General features: G+C 43.0%; 1 protein-coding gene across 6 annotated transcripts; it reads left to right on the top strand.

Annotated features, from left to right (window-relative positions):
• The first annotated feature begins 469 nt into the window (after positions 1-469).
• Positions 470-18,030, top strand: LOC306795651 (ninjurin-2-like). Of its 6 annotated transcripts, none has more exons than XM_079294229.1 (5): positions 470-664; positions 14,482-14,618; positions 14,820-14,899; positions 15,244-15,408; positions 17,725-17,748. In XM_079294229.1, the coding sequence occupies exons 1-4, from the start codon at positions 569-571 to the stop codon at positions 15,396-15,398; spliced, it is 468 nt and encodes a 155-aa protein (XP_079150355.1). In that variant the 5' UTR covers positions 470-568; the 3' UTR covers positions 15,399-15,408; positions 17,725-17,748. The 6 variants fall into 6 exon arrangements, with proteins under 6 accessions (XP_079150355.1, XP_079150354.1, XP_079150351.1 ...); XM_079294228.1 differs by lacking the exon at positions 17,725-17,748 and adding an exon at positions 16,702-16,838; XM_079294225.1 differs by lacking the exons at positions 15,244-15,408; positions 17,725-17,748 and adding exons at positions 15,746-15,944; positions 16,702-16,836.
• Positions 18,031-21,457: the final 3,427 nt, after the last annotated feature.

Raw genomic sequence — 21,457 nt, forward strand, 5'->3', positions numbered from 1 at the left:
GTGTCGCTCACATGGCATCTTTGGGTCCCTGTTTTAGAGAGAACCAAAACTCCCGACAGTGGAGCCTCAGTGCTTGACCTCAGTTAACTTAACAGAAATACAGCAGACTGTTTTTGTTGAGCAAACATGCACAAATAGACACACGTTGGCGTGCATCAGTTTGGGCATTCATATCGAGTCATAGGCAGGGACCAGACCTTTAAATGCGGCAACACTCGGACACTCGGACAATATTTGCCTGGTTTTCAGTGTGATGGTTCATTTGGTATTCCAGTATTTTTACCACCTAGATTCGGTGGAGGTGGAGAATAGTGGGAGAAAGAGACAGGCTGGAAAGAGAGAGAGAGGGGGGGGGAGAGAGATCAGGATGGGGTGAATAAGCCCTTTGTTTGTCCCCTCGGCTGTCCTCCCTGGCCTTGCCTGGTGGTTGGTGCCTGGCGTCCAGGGTCACTTCCTTTCATAACGACCACTGCCATCCTCGCATTAGCATTTTCACCGCTGTGGGGGTAACACTCGAGTGTGTGCGTGTGTTTGTGCGCTTGGTTTCTCGCTCGCTTCGGGCCTTATTATGCAGGGACTTGGGAAGACAGAGAGAGGGGAGCAGGGCCGAGACATCGACCTGACGTCGCTGAGATCCACCATGCCAGCCAGCGGCCCTCTGCAGGTTAGTGCACCCCAAAAAGAGAAAGAAAACTGTGTGAAAGAGAGAGAGAGAGAGAGACCGTTAGAGACAAAGGAAGACCAATGTGATTGCCGTCGTAATACAGATGCATCTTTCTGTCTGTTTAGCAATGGCCTCTCCGACCGCTCTCCCTTTCTGTTTCTCCCCTCTTCCCTTCACTCTTTCATCTCCCTTCCTCACAGTCCTGGCCTCTCCATGATTCTGAATCGCTGGTCCTGTCTTAGCTTTGCCACAGAGCTGCGGTATGTCCTGTCTACGTGAGAGCTGATGATCAGAGGGTTGCTGTGCGGCTCTCTGTGTCCGTACTCTATTCTGAGACCAAGTTACGATCGCAACATCCATCAAATACCAATTTGGCCCTCGGTGCAAAGACTAATAAAGTCCTCTAATGCAGCCAGTGGTCAACAGAACAGGGACTCACGAGTGCCAAGAAAAAGAGGTCAAGGTAGGGTTGGGGTTTTGAGAAGATGCTTCTTTTTTTCTTTCTTCAGCAGAAACATTTGAAGGTCTTTTTGTTTCATTTTTAAAGAATACATTTGTAGTTTTTTGAGTTGAGCTTTTAAAACAGTATTGCACTACTTTCTTTCCTCAAATAATCCTCTGACTGCCTCTCTAACACACACACACACACACACACACACACACACACCCTCCCTGGTGTCTGTTGCGATTCATCTTCTGTTTCAGTGTCAGGGCCAGCAACCAGTAGGGCTGTCAGTTACTGGTATAATTAGCGACACAGTCTCCAGTGAACAAAGTGCTATTACTCAAGAGTAAGTGTGTGTGTGTGTGTGTCCTTAATTATATGTTGGCAGATATGAAGAGAGAAATGTGTGATTCCCAGAAAAGCAGAAATGACAGGATGCATGTGCACGTGTGTTTAAGAAACCCGCTCTCACAGCGTGATACACATCCTGTCTGTCAATGCCAGATGACGCTAGCAGTTAGTATGTGTGCCTGATTGATGCTATCATCACTACATTGCACATAAATCGTTGCCATATTGTTTCTACAGACAGATGGATGGATGGCTTGCCGCTGTACTTATAGTTTAAGATGCAGCAGGTGTAGTAGTGCATATCAGTGACAGTGTGAGAATACCAGCCATATACTGTAAATACATATTTGTCGTGTGTCACACAGGGCTTGAAACACGGTTTAATGATGGTGGTGTTTCACTTGGCCTTTGAATGTGTTTCTCAGCCTCTGACTTCACGACATCTTCTCATCATCCAGACATAATGCCCTCAGCATATCTTCGAAATCGAGTACAAAGGAAACCGTGTAATGTGGCGAAATTGGAATTATGAGGTTTTTTTTCGAGCGGCGCCTGCGCGAAGCAGCCATGATGAATCTATTTCTATGGTGCGAAGGCTTTACACCTCTAAGTCACTCTCTATGTATAGAGCACAGCAACGGGGCGCGGAGCGGTGACACAGAATTTATAGGAATCACACAGCCTCTCCAAGCATGGAAGCCATGACTCAAAGTCAGAGAATGGTCACGGAGGAAGGAGGATTCTTGGTGCTTAAATGGTGCTTTGAAAGATGAGAACTCTGATCTGAAGTGTCCTTCTGATAATCAATAAAGTGAAGTAGCCTGAAGGCAATCCTCTTGTGTAAGAGGTCACCATTTTGAACGTGCTTGGCCTGCAACATGAAGCACCCGTTTATGAGTTACTGCGCCCCGGCAAACAGTCAGGCTTGGCTGCCAACGAGTGGAGACAACGTGTTCTTTCCACACGCTTTACATCACACCTGACGACGCCCACCTGTCATCATGGCGTCAGAAGTTCAATGAACTTTCGACTCATTTCCTCCATAGAAGAGCTTGTGTGGGTTACCTTTGTGCAATAATGTGCGATAATATTTGGATGCACAGACGGTACCTACTGGCAAAACCAAGTCGAGTCACTGTTGGTTTACATTGGTTTAGTTGACAAAAAGAACATCAAAGAGACACAGATTTGGTGTCGGTTTTCTGTGCACTTTTTGTGATAATAATCATATTAACGAATGATGATCAAGATAACGTGTCTACATGTGTCATGATAACAATTGCCACTGTAATCAACCGCATGCGCTTGTTCCGCCTGTATCTTTCCTCTGAATAACAACTTGTTTACCGCGATCGTTTTTCTTTTCTCCGTCTGTTTTCGTGTCTGCTGCTCCATGACCATCGTCCCTCTCATCTTCTTCCCACTTCTCTCACCTCCCAGAATACATTGCTGCCTCTCTTTGACGTTATCTGTGTTTGCGTGCGCGTGTGTGTGTGTGTGTGTGTGTGTGTGTGTGTGTGTGTAACATCTTCTTGGCCCCTAGATGGCAGATGCCACATTCTGAGTGTGGCTGTGAAGTACGAGAAAGTGTGTGTGTGTGCATGTGTGTGTGTGTGTGTGTGTGTGTGTGATTCCGGGAACGTTCATCCTACACTCAGCTGAGCCTCATCTTTAAATGACTTGATCTATATATGTTTCATTCTTTGCATGTTTCGACAGAAAAAGACTGTGTGTGTTGTGTGAGTATACATTGTACTGTAGTATCCAATATCCAGATAACCAGATGGTTCCCTGTTGTGATTATCTTTAATTCCCACTTGTCAACAGAATATAGCATGCAGTGACTTGCTAGCAGGTTTGTTTTCACTCTCTATTGGCTCTATTGAGGTGAGAGTGTTTTGCAAAACTATACTTTTTAAGGTCATGTTCTAGTGTACGACTAAGTCAGAAGTTGTTTTTACGGTCAGTGTACATTATTTTACACACTTTTTTATGTTCTTTCTTCTATTCTGTCCCCGTTTTCTGTCTTCCTGACCGTCATTCTTTCTGGCCTCATGGGGGAAGTGTGTGTTTTCTTTTCATTTTTTTGGGGGGGAAATGACAGCCGAGTCGGTCTGAATCTGAAACTGATTTTTTTACGGTTGGCTGCCGTTTGTGTGCATGCGTGTGCCGAAACGTGAAAAGACTTTTAGGAGCTTTTGAGCGTGTGCAAAAAAAGCCATGACAAGTGATACCAGACGAAAATTTAGATCCCACCAGATACAAACAATTTGATTATCACACACACACACACACACACCCACACACACACAAACACACACCAGTCTCTGTCTCCTGCTCTCTCTCTCTCTTTCACAAACCCACAATCATTGTGTCACCGAGTGAAACACAGCGGATATAAAGCACAAGCCTGCTTCTTCACTTCCACTTGAGCAGGATTCAAAATCTTGATTCCAAAGTCTCCTTGAATGGTGTTTCTAAGTAAAAAAAAAGACTCTGCATGATATATTTCCTGAGGACATTATTTGTCACACAAACCAAAAGATTATTCTAAAAACCTCGAGCCCATTTCTTGCTCCTGAAATAAATCACTGGCTGCAGCGTTCGGCCAAAAGTGCTGCGACACACTTTTGTTCCTCATCCACTTGTTCCAGTCGTACGTGCCAAGAAAGAACAGGAAACCCCATCTCCAGTGCCGAGGCTCCCCTGCTGGGACGCTATAACTCACGACACTAACTCTCTCTCACACACACACACACACACACACACACAATTCCAAAAACTGCACACTCGACTTAGAAATCCAAGTTCTATATAAATCACTCTATTCACAGACTGTTTTTCTTCACCCTGCTCATAAAAACGCATGTAGCTGTGAAATGTTTTTTCTTAGAAGTCATAAAGATGCATTTATTTTCAGAGCATTCTGTGTTGCCTGGCAACTGCGCATTGGTTTGAGGTGCGATACACTTCCTTCAAATCTGTATGGCATAGAGGTCTCGTGTGCCGTGTGCTGTGCTTGGATCAAAGCCAAACACATATAGAGACACAGCCACACACATCTGTGGAAAGACAAACACACAGAACTAGTAATAAACACGAACAATGCTTAAGAGGCTGTGTGTGGTGGGGGGACGCAAAGTCTGTGCGTTAAGAGGTTAATGCTCAGATGCAACATTGATATCAATCTTCTCATTTCATTCTTTCGGGGAAAAAAAGCGAGAGGAACTTGTAGAAATAAGGAAAAATAGGGTAATTGGACTACACATACACGTACACACACACACACACACACTCACAGAATCTGACCTCATGTGTTTGTTGATAAAAATGTGTTGCTGTGCAGCGGGCCGCTGGCCAGTATGGAGTGGATGTATGTGTGTGTCCTTCTGTTTATGTTTCTGGTTAGGCTTGCTTGTGGGTTTTTACGAGAGTGAGTGCATATGAACTGTCCAGCTGACACACGTGCAGTGTACGTTTGTGAACGTGTAAATATGTGGCGCGTGTGGCTGTTGCGTGTGCATTGGTCACGGACCGTAACAGCATCGCTTCAAGCTTTGTGTGCACGCGTCAATGCAATAGAATGGTGTAGCTGTGTGAGGTCATCTGTGATTTTAAATGCGTTAACGGGAAAAAAAAAAAAAAAGCGGGAGCAGGGCAGGAGAGATGGAGGGGGAAGAACGAGTGTGGGAGGTGGGTGAGGTTCTGTCTGACCTCATCCAGTCTCCGCCGCTGACGTCCCCCCCGGTGCCTGCGGTGCTCGCGGGACTATTGTTGACTTACACACAATGAGATCACGCTGGAAGTGAAACAAAAGCTCTCTGTTATTAAATGTCCTCTGTGTGAAACCCCGCAGGCATCGACATTTCGTGAAGGGAATACGCTAGTACATTAGTGTTTCAGTGTCATTAGTGTTTAATTGATCTGAAAATCATTGCATATTTACACACACATTTTTGCAGATATTCTACTATAAAATAGTTTACCAAATAAACTATTGTTTTTATTTTAGGAAGGAAGGGAAAAGCTCGGCTTTTTAAAGACATTTTAAACTCTACGATATGCTATTGGCTACTACTTCAACAAGCATGTAGCTCGAATCTCCATCTTGTATTTTAAAACTTCCACACGACCGGACACATAAAATGTTTCGCAGCGTTTTTTATTTTGTCTAAATAAGCCCGCTCTGTGCAAACATCTACATCATCTTTAGGAGCCTCTGGGGACCAAAACAAATGTCCTGTCTGAGGTCAAGCCACCGTCACCAATGTATCACATTCGTGTTTGTGCTTCTGTGTGAGTGTGAGTGAGTGTTGCTGGAATATATGTGCACCCTTTGACCTAGTCGGTGAAAATAAACAGCAATAACTTCTCTTAGACAAATAGTCATTCACCTCTTCTCAGAGCCACACACACACACACACACACACACAGACACACACGTCTGTCACTGGCTACGATTAAAAATAAGAATAAAATACATATAAGAATATAACTCTATTCTAAGTTGATAAATATCTGTTTTATATGTATTTTATCGATAGATTGATGAAGGAAGATTAATAGCCTTTCCTCTTGTGCCAGCTTTTGGATATTCAAGGTCCCCAGAGGATGCAGTGACTTTATGATCTTCTGGCGTTTCCTCTCGTTCTACCAGCAGGTTGAAATGTTTATGTGTGGAAGAATCTCGGGATGGATTGCAGAGAAATTTGGTTTCAGGACATTCATGGTCCCCAGAGGATGAGTTGTAATAACTTTGACCCCCTGACTTTTCATTTAGGGCCATCATCAGGTCAAAAATCGATTATGTCCAATACTTATAGAAAGATATGACATTCCCATCAACCCCAGCTGCACTTTGTTTCGCATGGTCACGTGCTAAACTAAACTATTATACCTCTAAACATCAACATGCTAGCATTGCCATAGTGACGAGTTAGCATGCTGGCATTAGTATTTAGCCCAAAGCTATATTTATTAGCCTCACAGAGCTGCTGGCACGGCTTGAGACTCTGACTCTTGTTTCTGATCAAATAAAATGCAGTGACAATCCAACGCTTTGACTTGTGGATCCGTGGTGAATTTCATCATATCGGATTTTCTGTCCCAAAGTTCAGATTGGCACCGCGTCATTAAACTTCATCTATTTGTTAGCTATGCGACGGCTAATACTCTGTTAACTGCCTGACGGTAGCTTCAAATTAAAATGAGTTTATCGAAACTGATAGTTAGGATCTGCATCTACTGCATGTTTGTGAAAGCAGACTTGGCACCGGACGTTGAGAGGTTCGTCTCAGTGGAAAAACTTCCATCATAATGATTAAAGACTTTAATCTCCAACAGCGGTACAGTTTGTGGTTTTCTGAAATGCTGTTGAAGTAGCTTTGATCAGAGAGCTCTTAGATCCATGGTGATCATTACCACAGCAATAATAACTCTTGTGTTTACCAGGCAGCTGTTTTCTTTCTTCCTTTGAGCAAACGCGTGCTAATAACAGTTGTATAAAACAAGTTATTCACTAGGATTACAGTAAACCTCAGCTGTGCGTTTAACATCTGACACACCATTCAGTTAATACAGTGAAGCATATCAGCACGGTTTATATTACTGTAGTAAATAAACTTCCCTGTGGGTGTACATAGGCTACTGAATTGCAGTAATCACACAAGAGGGTTGCATTGTATGTGTGCAAATGGCATGTTATGAGCAGGTACGTCTTGGGATTAGGTGTGTGTGTGTGTGTGTGTGTGCGAATGTTTATTCATGCACACAGTTCCGCGGTACCTTTGACATACCTACATACATCTTCTCATACATTACTTACTCGTGTCATGCAAACTCCTGTTGCCTCACTGACAAAATACGATGTTTCTATGTCCTCGCTATCTGTTACCCTCATGCACGCACATCTTTTAGCTTCTGTTTCAAGCTACTGAGACATGCACAAAGCCACAGAGTCAAGGACGGGTTCATGTATGTGTTCAGTATGTACAGTACGTATGCGCACGGTTGGGCATAGCTGACTGGTAGAACCGGCATACCAAGTGCAGGTGACTGTTGTGTACCGAGGCGTGCGTTACACCTGTAAAACCTTTGGCTTCAGTAGATTCCCACCTGCCACATCTCGGGTAAACAACGCGCTGGCAGGGACGGAAATGTGAAACTGACAACTTCATTGACGACCTGTCATGTTGAGCAGAGGAGGAAAAACACGCCCCAAACCTGTTGGGGTTTTAGTCTTTGTTCAAGCTCAGAGGTTTAACGATGGTCTCTAGAGGCTGGGTTGGTTACTTTAAACACTAACAAACACCTTCTATGCACATTCTTTTACTGGAATTGAGTATTTCAAACCGTTTGTAATGCCCAAACTGAGATTGCTGTCAGTCCGAGTCATTTTCTCAGGCTTTCTCAGACATCATTACTGATCACTGGACATGTATTTGACTCTGCAAACACGCAGTTGTACCTTTGAACCTGTGTGACTGATATAAGGCCTTTCAAATATTGTTATAGTGCCCCTATGTGGCAGACAATCCTCAAATTTCTCCAGAACTCACAGTTGATGTTTTGAAAATCTGATAAAAGAACCATCAATTATTCTGTAGAATGCATCTGTTGCTAATACAGGAACAAAATCTTTCCACAGTGTTTCATTTTTAAGGTTGTTTTTATCTAGTTTTCAACCCCAGGCAGTGTCTATATCTGTCTGTCTCTTTAAATGCCTAAAGATTTGGGATGCAGCTTTGGCACAAAAACAGCATCATTCTTGGAACTCGGGAAGCGGGTAATGCCCACATGCACACAAACACAGAGGAAGGAAGTGTGTGTGCGTGTGTGTGTGTGTGTGTGTGTGTGTGTGTGTGTGTGTGTGTGTGTGTGCTGTGGATGGCGATGAAGGCCGAGCCATTAAAAGCCAGGAAGCCTCCATGAGGAATGGCCTGCGATATCGCACATTGCCGAGGCCTGAAAGCTTGAGTGCCTGAGGAAGGGAGGGGAGAGGGTTGAACTCCAAACAGGCTTTGGCTCACCTCTGGATGAAAAAAATGAAAATAAAAGAAACGACACCGGTGACAGAGATACTGTTCTTTCATTCGACCGATTCACACCACACCTCGGCCCCTCAGGCACAACTCCAAAACACAGACACGCACAGCACAGGACAGCTATTTATAGATACAGTATGTACACAGCAGTGTGCCTCTCCCACACTCCTCTGGCCGTGTTTGTTTTGGATACAGAGCACTCATATTGTGGTGAACTGACTTTTTGATAATTGATTGATAATTACGTCAAAACCACAAACACTGTTCGGACACGTTGTGTAATCACAGTGGTTGTTGCCCTGTACTCTCAGGCTTACGTGAGTCATTATTTAACGATATATCAAGTGTGTTGCCGTTTTTCACACACCCGTTCACACAAAATGAATAACAGCGACATAATAACAGCGATCATAATGTCATGTGAGATGCCGTGTGTCAGGTAACAACAGTTCAAACAATTAAATTCCCCATCTGCTCTGTGCCTTGAAGGTTACTTCTAGTTAGTTCTCTTGAATACTCGTGTTGAATACACTTATTGTAAGTCGCTTTGGATAAAAGCGTCTGCTAAATGACTGGAATGCAATGTTGCCTAAAAGTTGCACATAAAAAACGAACAAGAATCACAAATTCTGCTGCAATTTCAAACTTTTAACTGTAAAGCGCTGCAGCGTTGCTGTGAAGACTTCTAGCAAACTGTTCTAGGAATATTTCAGGCCTTTTGTTTCCCCCCTGTGAAACGTTTGAACTATCTCACGATCGGAACCTTGTTTCATGCAGTGTTTCCCTTTGAAATGACGAGTGTGCTGCTGCTTTAGAGACAACATTCCTCCAGAGGGAAGGCCTGCAACCAGCTCCCACAGGAGCAAACATCTGCCGGTCGTTGTTCTCCTGAAGGGTGGCAGTAAGTTAACAGCATGACATTGTGACATTATGATTAAGTCTGATTTATTACCAAACAATTATTGGCATTCATCGTTTTTTTTACAACAGTTGTTATATGTTGCGCACCTCCCGTCCTCCCGTCATGTCAAATTCCTTGTATGTTCAACATACAATGGCAATAAACAGATTCTGATTCTGATTCTGATAAATTACAGTATTTATGTCCCTCTTAAACACCACAAAGAAACACAAGGAATTCCAGATATTGCTACCGTCTTCGTCCTCACAAAAACTTTCCAAACATAAAAACTGCAATAAAAACTTAAAGCAGACACTTAACAATGACTAGTATATTTATTAGTGCTGGGCAACGATTCAAATATTTAATCGCGATTAATCGCATGGATTTTTTTGCGATTAATCGCATTGTTATGGAAAAGTTCAATAATGAATTATAAAGTAGTGTATTGCGCACTTTTATTTTAAAAGTACTGCTATATGAACAAAAGGGCAAGAACATTTGGTTCACGAGATGCAGGTAGCATGTTTTAGCCTTAATGTGAATATAATTCATACTTTGTTGGCATCTTATTCTGAAAACCGGATGTTCGTCTGAAGAAACCGGATGTTGTCTCACGTTAATCTCTATATATATTACATTTACGTCCATCTTTGAAGAGTGTCTTTCTAAGGTTTGTCCCTTTTTTCTTCCCATTTAACATTGTTTTTTTTTTTTTGCTGAGTGCCTCATTTTTACGAATTACAGGCCAAAAGCCAATGGTGGAATTTTACTTTTTGGACTCTAAATCACGCTTATACGCGTGTGAACTCGGCACGTTTGCTGAACTGAGCTCCGGTACAAATTCTTTGTTGTGTGTAAAGTGCAGTAACCGGCAGCATAACCCCACTCTTGTGTTCGCGTTGGAAGAATATCAGGTTTGCACGTTTCCCTTGAAGTTGAAGCAAGAAGAAAAGCAGCATTAGTTCATTTAAATCCTCTGTCATTAGACTCTAGTCTGACTGAGCTGTACATTCAAGAGATTTCAATTTTCTCGGAAGGGGTGTAGTAACGAAGGCTGTTCATACTCATCAAAGTTTGCTGTCACGCTACAGACAGATGTTCCCCTAACACAGTGCGAATTAATTTGATTTGAATATTTTAACACAAAGCCCAAATATATGTTTTAATCGATGAGTTATCTTGTCTGTAGCTACAAAAATAAGACCCAGGTTGTAATGGAAGAAATCAAAGGTAATACAGCAAAGAAAAAAATATATGAACATAATAAGAAACTTATAATATATTTGAAAATTCTGCCGGTTGAATATGCAACCCTTTGTAAGGTTTCCATAGGACGCCCTGCAGGGCCGGAAGGGCCAGCTGGTGGAGTCATATTTCTCCATGCGCTCCTGGTCAGGAACGCAGAGCGTCAACTGATATTAGATCACTGCCACTTCTTCTCTCTTACTCACAGACAGCAGATGGAAGTTCAAATGCAGACACACACACACACACACCAACGCACACACACACGCTCACAGAAACACACAAATGCACACTCATGTGGTGAAATGGTCATCAAATGTGTCATGTTAAATCACAGCTCACATTTTCCGCGCTTGTGGGTGACATCGCGGCACCGCGTGCGGGTCTGTGTGTGGGTGAGTGTCTCCCCACCGTGGATGGTCAAAGGTCAAAGGTAGATAGGAGAGGAAGAAGGGAAGGATCAAAAAGGGTGAGGGTGGATGTAACAGTAAAATGACATGTGGGTTCACTTCGCTGTGACATGAAGGACTCAACAGGGGTCAGCTTTGTTAGAGAGACTCATTAATGTGACAGCCTTTGGGTTTTTGTTTATTTACTCATTGTGACCAGGGAAAGGGTTTGCTCATTTTAGTGTTTTGGTCGTTGTCTTTGGCTGTCAGCTAAACTATAAGTACCCTGTAACTCCCAGTAAGCACACCCAGTAAGTACCTCGCGGCCACTCAGCCACTCTACCGAGTTACATTCAAAATGACTCATGCATTGAATCGTCATGACAGAAGAAGACAGTCGGCGATGTCATCCAACACCGCTCGCAATGTTCAACGTTCACACATGCATTGCTTCCTCTGGATCCCATATGGTGTGCGTGTGCAGCTGCACAGAAAGGTTGACGACGCCATTAACAGTGAAAGAGACTGTAGCAAGAGGCAATTAGGAGCTGTCTAAAAAACATTGCATACAAATGTAAACCATATCATGAAACAGTTCGGGGTGATCGACCAGCTGACCAGTGATTTGTCCTTTGAAAATGGACATTGTGCATTTGCAGCAAACCCCGGATCTTAGTGACTGAAATGAGAAGTTTCATTCTCTCTTGTCTGCTCCTGGTGTTAGGCAGCAACACAGGCATGTTTATCATGCTGACTCCTCTTCTTTGTGTCACGATCTGCTTCTCGTCATCTGCTTTTCTGCTTTCTTCCTGCTCCCTCACCCTAAATGGCAGCTACATGAACCCAAACAGAAAGATGATGCCTTCAGGCAGAGAGCGAGAGCCTTTGGAAAGAGACGCAGATGAAAAGCAAAGAAACCCAGTCAAAGAGGAGAGCACTGAGACAGACGGACTGGCATTCAAAGTAAGACGTTAAAAGAAAACCAGAGCTCCACTCCTAGTTGGCCTTCCCTTCCTATTGGCCATAATGGCAGCCAATAGGAGTGCAGGGGAGGAGCACTTCCTGTGCGGTCGAGGGGGGGCCTCCCATGTGGTCTGGTGAATATTTGTGTGTGTGTTTATGTGCAATTAGATGTTTAATGTTGTTTTGGTGCATATTGGCGGCACACACGTGCACATCTGAACATGTGGAGCAACACATTCAAGGATGTGTCATATTCTTGTCATATTCCCGTTTCATCTTTTATTGTATGTGGACATTAGTCATCTTGTGCGGCTACAGTATTTTTTTTAATCTTTAAGTAATAAGCAATGAAATCCACATGTTACAGCAGTTTGATTGACTGCTGCTAAGTATCAGTCGTCAGAGAGAAACCTCCAAATCTGCAGAACACCATACGATGGGACAATGTCCCAGTCAGCCCAGAACAATGAGGCACTGCTGTGCTGCAGCTCCTGTATCTGTTCATAATGAAGGCAGCTGGCGAATTGTTCGGAAAACAAGTTGTAAATGGTGGTGACCTTACAGATGAGCTGAGAAAACGGGGGGAAAAAAAACATTTTCTCATTCCTCAAAAGCAAAAGCTGAGCCAGGTAGTCGCCCCTGGACTTTCCATGACTCCCCCCCCCCCCCCCCCCCCCACTGAGGCCGACCCAAAGGGGGAAATAATAATTTCATAAATCCAGATAAGTTCCCATTAAGTGTGATAAACGCACAGTCATTTAGAGAGACATTAAACTAAGAGAACACACATGGTCCGTAAAACTGTATGTCGGCCATTCCAGTGTTTTGATTGTGGTGTGTGTGTGTGTGTGTGTGTGTGTGTGTTTTGGCGGCCTGCCCAAAGCTGATGTTGATAAACTGTGACCACATGAGTCCCCAAAGGAGAAAAGATGGAAACAGGCCAGTACATACATACAAACTTCTTCTCTCACTCTCTCCCCCGTCTCCATATCTGAGTCTTTTTTCACTTCCTTACATCCCTCTGTCTGTCTGTCTGTCTGTCTGTCTGTCTGTCTGTCTGTCTGTCTGTCTGTCTGTCTACGTTTATTCAGACTTTAAAACTAACCCTGGGATTAGTAAACATTTGGATAAAGTGCAAGGTTATCCGAAAATACCACCCCAAAAAAAAGCATACTTCTCCTCTTACGCGGAGGGCCGGTCTGTTTTGGTTCTGGTTTTGTGTCACTCGGAGAGTCCAAAACCTACATGTGGAAACGTCAACATCTTGTTCCAGAACTCAAGGCACCCTTCTGATAAGACATATACCTCATTTGAACACTTGTCAATGGAAAATATTTTTTGGCAACGAAAAAAAGTGCACCTGCCAAGTTTCTGTCTGCAAGATTGCCCCGAAGTGCGAGGGCGAAACCGAGGCACGTGATCTCAGCTCCAGAGCATTTTGACGTGGACTACGGAGCAGTTTACAATACAGCTGGTTTCCGAGACAAATCGTTGTGGCGCTGCAAATGAATGAGGCAGATGTTTGTGATGTAGCCATGAGGTGAAAAGACGCAATGTGGACAATAACGCATCAGAGGCAACAAGAAAAGCAAAGCCATACAATTAAGAATTCAACAAGCCAAGAACACAGATGTGTCAAGTTGAGTTCATTTGAGTTTGGCTGAAGGTCTGCTCTGCCCCGACCTCAGTCACTAAGTCATAATACTGAGATACTGTCTCATTATTATGAGATACGTATCTCATTATAATGACTTACAGGATCTGTATTTTTGTCCTCGCAGTGGTGGAAACGGGCTTCCATACATTTCGCCATGTATTTATTAATTACTTAAAAAAAAAAATCAAAACAATTCTGCGGTTCTCCCTACCTGTAATACCACCGCGCCCCACTAGAGGGGGGCGCGGTATCAGATGTGCAACAAAGTCCTACTCTTCATCATTCAAATGACTGGAACATCTGTTTCTGAGCTGTCAAAATAAGAGGCACGCTTATCTCATCCCTGCTGCAATACAGTGAAGTACACTAAATATAGAGAGATGAAAAAAAGCAATTAAAATGATGCATGTAGAGTGCAATTATTATTATTATTATTATTATTATGGCTTGGATTTGGTTGGGGGATGAATAAATAAATCAATGAGCACAGTTTATCTCTGCCCTCTGCTGGTCAGACTTCAGCAGAGTAACTTGGCGTTTGTCTATTTCTTCCATGTTTTCTTTTTTTGGTGTAGGCCTATCAAGGACAGCAGTGGTTACACTCATTTCATTGCATCTGTCATCTCCAGATTATAAATGAATTGTCTTGATATCGCTCCATCTTGGGGCAGAACAGACAACAGAACAAGAAAAATGAAAAGAAAGCAGTGCTTTTGGGCCGGTACAAAACTCTTCTGGGCGTAAACTTCAGTCGGCTGGAGCCGTGGAGAAGCTGTGCTGATCACTTTGAAATCTGCAAAATGAATTCTGTATGTTTCAGGGAGGTTCACCCTCTAATCTGAACATGAACCTGTACGCCACCAAGAAGACGGCGGCCGAGGGCATGTTGGACATCGCTCTGTTCCTGGCTAACATCACACACATGAAGACGGTCATCGAACAGGGAGCTGGATACAGGTACAGTGTGTGTGTGTGTGTGTGTGTGTGTGTGTGTGTGTGTGTGTGTGTGTGTGTGTGAGGCAAAGAGAGACAAACTGCTCGATCTCACTACAAATTCAGTTAAAAGTAGAATTTTTTTTTTTCCATCTGTCACTGTTGCCTCAAACGATATTTATTGATGAACATATGTTGCGTACCGTTTCTCTCTCTCCTCCTCAGGTACTACGCCGCTGTCCTGACACTCATCTCCTTCTCCCTTGCTCTCCAGATAGTGGCTGGAGTCCTGATCATCATCATCGGTGAGCCAATCACATTGCTGCATTAGTCGGCTTAAAAGAAATGAGAAATCCATCCTCCATGTTCTTAACCACTCATATTAACACACTAATACACAGACTACTGATTTGTTGCGAAGATACACGCGGTGCCGGTTGAGGTCCAGTCACTTTCTTCTCTTGTGTTTTGCACAAAAACGGTTTATAGCATCCATGATACATTCTTTAAGCAACATGAGTTATGAATATAAAAAGCTGATGAAAGCAAAATCACATGCATTTATGACAGTTATCTGAGCACTTTGCGTAGTTTGTTATTTTTGTTTTGTTGTTATTTTTGGTGTGTGTGTGTGTGTACATTATTGCAGCTCGGCGAGACATAACCGAAGAGACCAATCAGAAGCGCCTGGACAGCCTGAACAACGCCACAACCGTCGTCATCTTCCTCATCTTCGTCAGCAACATCTGCATCTCGGCCTTTGGGATGGAGCGCACCGGCCTCTTTGCCAGGATGCATTTCTGACTTTTCTGATGTAGGCAACGATTCTAATATGTAGCCTTCTTTGGAGAGCAGGGAAAGAGTCTGACACATTCAACATACAACATAGCACCAGACCATGCACACACACACACACACACACACACACACACACACGCGGAAACAGGAACTTATCTGTGACTTATCGTTCTACTTAAAGTACTAATCAACTGCAGTATTTCTGTACTCTGATTTTATACAGGATGAATGGATTGGGCCAAGGGACCAACTAGATGTGTGTGTGTGTGTGTGTGTGTGTGTGTGTGTGTTTCTGTCTGTGTGTAATGTATGTATATATGTGTGTGTGTGTGTGTGTGTGTGTGTGTGTGCAGTTCGTTGTGAGCTGACCCTCCTCCCCTCGTATCAGCGGTTGCTAAACTTCCTGAACAATCTGACCACCGGCATAATCTTCCTCACCCTCATCGTCAACATCATCAAAGCCGCCTTTGGCACACAACGCAGCTGCCTCCTGGGTTGGCTGCTTCAGCGTTTCATTCTATAGGCTGATGACAGATAACGCGCTCACGCACCGTACGTACATCCACACGCAAAAACTGAACATTAACGTACGTGTTTGAAGCTGCCTTGTGTGGAATTTGAATTTGAAGTCATACTGTCACACCGGCTGATGCCAAAGTACCGACGACTCTCTGGAATCAAACACATAAGGAGGCAGCTCTAATTTTGTATCCATGCATGCGTGTTCCTGAACAAAATGCTGTATACTGCTAGCGTGACGCACCTTTGCACTGTGAGTTTGCTTCAGCATTCAGCATCAAGGCTAAATTCAGCCTGTTTCTGTCCAAAGGTAACAAAATCCGACTAAAAAACTTGTTTAGTCTAGGAATACGTGTATTTGACAGGCTTCTACTGGCTCAACATTTTCTGACAACGAAAGAAGGGAGCTGTAGAACCAGACAAGCTACGAAATGTCAATTTAGAAACGTTTAAGTGACAAAACAGACACGAAGTCGATATGTTATCAGAGTCAACCAGTGTATCCCAAGTCTGCAATTGAGGAACTCACTCTTTCTTTGCTCCAGAGCATCATTACCGTAATGTGTCTTTGTTGAGCGAGGGTCGAAATGTCACGTAATCTAGACGGAGGCTGGAGGACGTGCGACTGAATTTTATTGATGGGTACGTTACTGTACGTACGGGGCGACTGTGAGTTCATGCGTGAGTAAGCACGCAGCAAATGTGTGGCTGTGTGTGGACGTGTTTGAAGTGTTTGAAATTGTGTGTTTGTGTGTGTGTGTGTTTGTGTGTGTGTGTGTGTGTCTTGTAGCCCGCAGGGACCTGAACGTGGTGTCCAATCAGAAACGGCTCGACTACCTGAACAACCTTGCCACAGGGGTCATCTTCGCCACCACGGTGATTAACTTCTTCGTCAGCTTCTTCGGATCCAAGAGGACTGGCTTCTTCCGCTGGCTGCTGGCTCGACTCCACTTCTGACACACACACACACACACACACACACACGCACTCAGTGTATTTCATCTGTGCACACACTCAAACATGCCGATTCACAGTTGAAATTGTCAATTCACATACAATTTGCATATGTTCAAACATCTCATTGTTTATTGTTCAGGCTCTTGAAATGTGCGTCACACTGTAATCCAACTAAAATATTTTCACTTTAACCAACTGAATATCTATGTAAAGATGTATTATCTTATTTGCTGCAATAACATGCTTGTGCAAAAATTGTGCATGTGTTACATTATGTTTATTTCAAATGGTTTTACACTTTAATTGTGATTCTTCTTTGTTTTGGTTGTTGGAAAAAAATGTTTTGTGTCATTTATTTCAATTAATTTTAGGTTCAATACCAGACAAAAAGCAGGGTATTATAAATAAGACATACCCCTCTAATATGTACGTACACACTGTGCTCCAGAAAGCTGAATAAATGTAGCGATTTAACAGAAGCCGATGCTACGCTTATTGTGTTGTTGTTTTTTGCTGAAGATTGGTTGATTGGGTGTCTGTTACTGGTCGGCTGGAGTGAAAATAGAGAATGCAAAGCAACAGGTGCACATCATAATAATGTCCCAAGCGATAGTGTGTGCGCAAGTGTGTCTGTGCATGTGAAGATGTCCAGCATTTGAAGGATGGAAGTACAGTGGCATTTTAGTTTGTGCATTTATATTACGGGAATCAAAATGTAGAGCATCCAGGCCCAAAGAAGTCTCTCTCAGTGTGTCTGAACCAAGGCTTGAACTCTCTCTTTCTCTACTGTGTATGCCGTGTGTGTGTGTGTGTGTGTGTGTGTGTGTGCGTGCGTGTGTGTGTGTGTGCTTCACAGGCCGTCGGGACCTGAATACCTCCACCCTGCAGAAACGTCTGGATTACCTGAACAACGTAACAACCATCATAGTCTTCATCACCACAGTCCTCAACTTCTTCATCAGTACCTTCGGCATGCAGCGCACTGGACACTCCCCATGGCTCATGATGCGCATTCACTGACACACACACACACACTTCTGCTGATTATTAAAGTTATAGACACACTCACCATACAGCTCATAACACGCATTCATAGATTATTGTTCTTTATTCCTGCCCTTAACTTTTGATGTCGATCGACTGGATACACTCATCAGATTTAAGCAGCACTGTTGTACATGTTGACACTTGCTTGTTTTGTGATTACATAACTCAAATAAAAATAATAATAAGAACATTATGTAAAATGCACTTTTCTTTCAGTTTATTCCAGAAAGGGAAACACATTTGCTGTTCAAAGCTATGTACGTATAGAGTCAAATGTAATATTAGCGGGATGGCCCTTCTACTATACTGTACTTCCTTTTCCACACTTTCATTGGAGAAAGGTGGAATCTAATGTATCCCTCATCTAGCATCAGCCTCATCTAACGAGTGCTCACTTCAGCAGACGAGATCAACAAAACAAACAAGAGCTTGAATTATTATTAGGATTCTGAATTTCTGGTACTTTATTAAGTAATGGAGAAAGTTTCTGTTTGCTTGCCCCGTCACAGTAAGGTCAGAGGTCAAGCTCTATCCCGGAGGACGGAGGCTGGACACTTTGTGGAATCTACAACCAAGAAGAGGAATATTTAGCTCGTAGTTTTAGCAAGGCTACCCTGCACGTGAGGCATGCAAGGCCCCTGACGGTTGCCGTGTTTGTTGATTACGAGAAGAGGTTTCCTTCTATGACGCCAGGATTCTGATCTACTGCTACTCTGGATGTGCCTTCACTGAGGCCAAACCAGCACTAAAAGCTTGTCTCTATTTCATGGCTGGCACATTCTTAAACAGCAGACCAAAGCTCTACCCCTTTGTTTTGGTATATTTGAAGGTGATTATGACAGCATGCTCGTAATCCCCCCTGTAGCCCGCACAATTTACACGTACCACATCGGCCTATAATCAGTGGTAATGAATGTGTAACTTGTACCGAAAGGTTTTCTCATTTCAAATAAGAAGTAATAGGCGTAGAATCACACATTACAACATCACTACTCAGTATAATGAAGATATATAAATACAATACTTGCATCTGACCAGGAGATGGCAGCATTCTTTAACCAGTATTCAGAGAAGCTTCTGTCGGAAACAAGGAGGGGACAATGACATCATAACAACCCAATGGCATCTTGGATCTCAAAGTGCTTTTGATATATAGAGTTAAGCTTTATTGATTAGACAATCTACAGAAAAATAATTTCCAATAACTCCGATAGGAAATACTTTTTTTTTTGTCATTTCTTTTACTACGAAACTGTCAAAAATCTCTTGTTACAGCTTCTCAAATGTGAATATTTGCCCATTTTCTCAGGCTTATGTGATCGTACACATGTGATCGTACATTTTATCTCTGAACTGTTGGTTGGACAAAAAAAGCTTTTAAAATATTTTTCTTTGCGCAATTGTGATGAACATTTTTCAAGGTGCTCTGTCATTTTACTGACCAAACGATTAATCGAGAAAGCAAGGCTGAAGGTTCGGCTCACACAGCCTGGAGGGATTAATGAACCTCTACTTTTACTCCCCTTATGCTGTCAATCACGGTTTTCAACAGTCATTTCTTACAACTGTAAATACATAATATGTTTCTTTTTTTTAATGTTGTGATCACATTATGTGAAACTGTAAGAAATTTGAGCAAAAAACTGTAGTTAGTAGATATAATAAAAGTGTTTAATAATTCATAATTAATAATTCATAATTAGTCATAATCATAAGGGTTTTGGGAATGCATAATTAAGATAAACATAAAGTGATATAGGATTAAGTAGCTAAAAGTGCATAGGGGAATTTGGCCAATAGAAATTGAGATAGACGGAAGGGGAGGAGTCGTGAATTAATATGTGGGGGGGTTAGAAGTGTTTTTCTGCCTCTTTAGCTTGTGGATCTGCAGGACGGCTGTGTCCTGGGACCAGAGGTAGTTTTTTCCAAAGAGGGTTGATATTGTAATATTTCATAGGAGTATGTAATCCATGTATAACTGTGATCGTGCTTGCATCAGTGGAATTAAATTCCTTATAATTGTAAATCAGTTTCGGTAATGTTTTTAGCGCCGTGTGTCTGGAAAGCTATCATTCCACGTGTGCTAGCCGGCTCCATTTTCATTGTGAGGAGATTTAGCCTTAACAAATTTGGCGACCACGAAGGGACATTCTTACCGGCCTCGCTGTGTGTGCTGAAGGCGGCGTTGGTCAAGCAGACATCCCGGGCCCACAATATCGGTAGGCAGAGCCGTTTCATGAAATCTGTGAGTTAGTTTCTAGGAATCTTAGGGGAATGTCTGCTTGGCTAAGCGCTGCTAACGGCTAACGCTCCGTTGCCGGTGGGTACGTTCCAAGGAGGAGGCCACGTTCCACTGAGGTAAGCTACGATTTACTTTCTGAAGCATGATGAACTAAGGGATTAGTCCAGAGTATAAGGATCCTAAGAATCAATTAAAGGCAGACAGCGCTGTGTAAGTAAATCACCACATTGGAATCAAACAAGCTGTGGAACGGGCGAACTGCTTTGCTCATGCTGGGAGCCTCCTTCGGCCCAACATAAGTATTGTTAGGCCTGCAGATAGCTAGTTCAAAAAGCAGGTATGTAGCTTGGCGAACTGAAATATCGTGGCTTTGAGAGGCTTAGGTGTGCAAACCTTTGTAGGCTTAGCCCACGAGTTTCGGGCTATTAAGCATACGCTGTATAGAGAAGCTAGGCTAGCGGGAGTTAGCTTCTGAGGCTGCGGTCCTGGAAGTCACTCTTGCTGGCTTTGGCCGTGTATAAATAGTGGATCGTGTGGTTGATTCAGAAGACGTAGAATAAGGGCTTTTGGTGAAACTAGACAGACTGAGGAGAGTGGGTGACACTGGCAGTGTATAACTCGTGATCAGACGTAACGATGAACTCAGGTCTGGATGAGCCATTAACCTGTTAACCGGAGGTTTAAGGTATAATAAAACCGGACAATAAGTCCAATAATACGTGTGACTAGCCTGTGTTTTAGCAGCGTGGAAATACGTTTAAAATGATGACTAAATAAGTCCAACAATACGTGTGACTAGTCTGTGTTTTAGCAGCGTGGAAATACGTTTAAAATGATTAACATTGCATGATATGTAAACCGCGCTGGAGGAGCTAACGCTAGCTACGTGTAGCTCCGGTGTTGCGGTACTCTGTATGTAAAATAAGTGCTTATAAAATAAAATAACGGCTGGAGTGAGAGAGGAGACAGAAGGCGTATGAGTGGAATTAAAGTGTGGGATTTTGGTGATACTTGTGTATGCGTATGCTTTATTAGAAGCTCCGTTTTTTGTCGTTAGCATAGCGGTTAGCATGTCCGTATATAACAGCCGGTTTCAGGACAACTTCCGGTTCGGCGCAGGACAACTTCCGGTTCGGCGCAGAAGGCAATGCAAGGCAAGTTTATTTGTATAGCACATTTCAACAACAAGGTAATTCAAAGTGCTTCACATAAAACCATTAAAAGCATCAAAACATAAGGCAAAAGAAAAGGAGATTTAAAAACAATTAAACAGAAGAAGGAGTAACTGCAGATAACCGTA

The sequence above is a fragment of the Melanostigma gelatinosum genome, assembly GCF_949748355.1.
Source record: "Melanostigma gelatinosum genome assembly, chromosome: 22".
Taxonomy (NCBI): domain Eukaryota; kingdom Metazoa; phylum Chordata; class Actinopteri; order Perciformes; family Zoarcidae; genus Melanostigma; species Melanostigma gelatinosum.

What these genes read in the sequence shown, in the direction of transcription:
- LOC306795651 (XM_079294225.1), top strand. Translation starts at nt 569, where the DNA reads ATGCAGGGACTTGGGAAGACAGAGAGAGGGGAGCAGGGCCGAGACATC. An exon ending in GAACAGGGAGCTGGATACAG is followed by an intron (nt 14,619 to 14,819) that starts GTACAGTGTGTG and finishes TCTCCTCCTCAG; the next exon opens with GTACTACGCCGCTGTCCTGA. An exon ending in AGTCCTGATCATCATCATCG is followed by an intron (nt 14,900 to 15,745) that starts GTGAGCCAATCA and finishes GTGTGTGTGCAG; the next exon opens with TTCGTTGTGAGCTGACCCTC.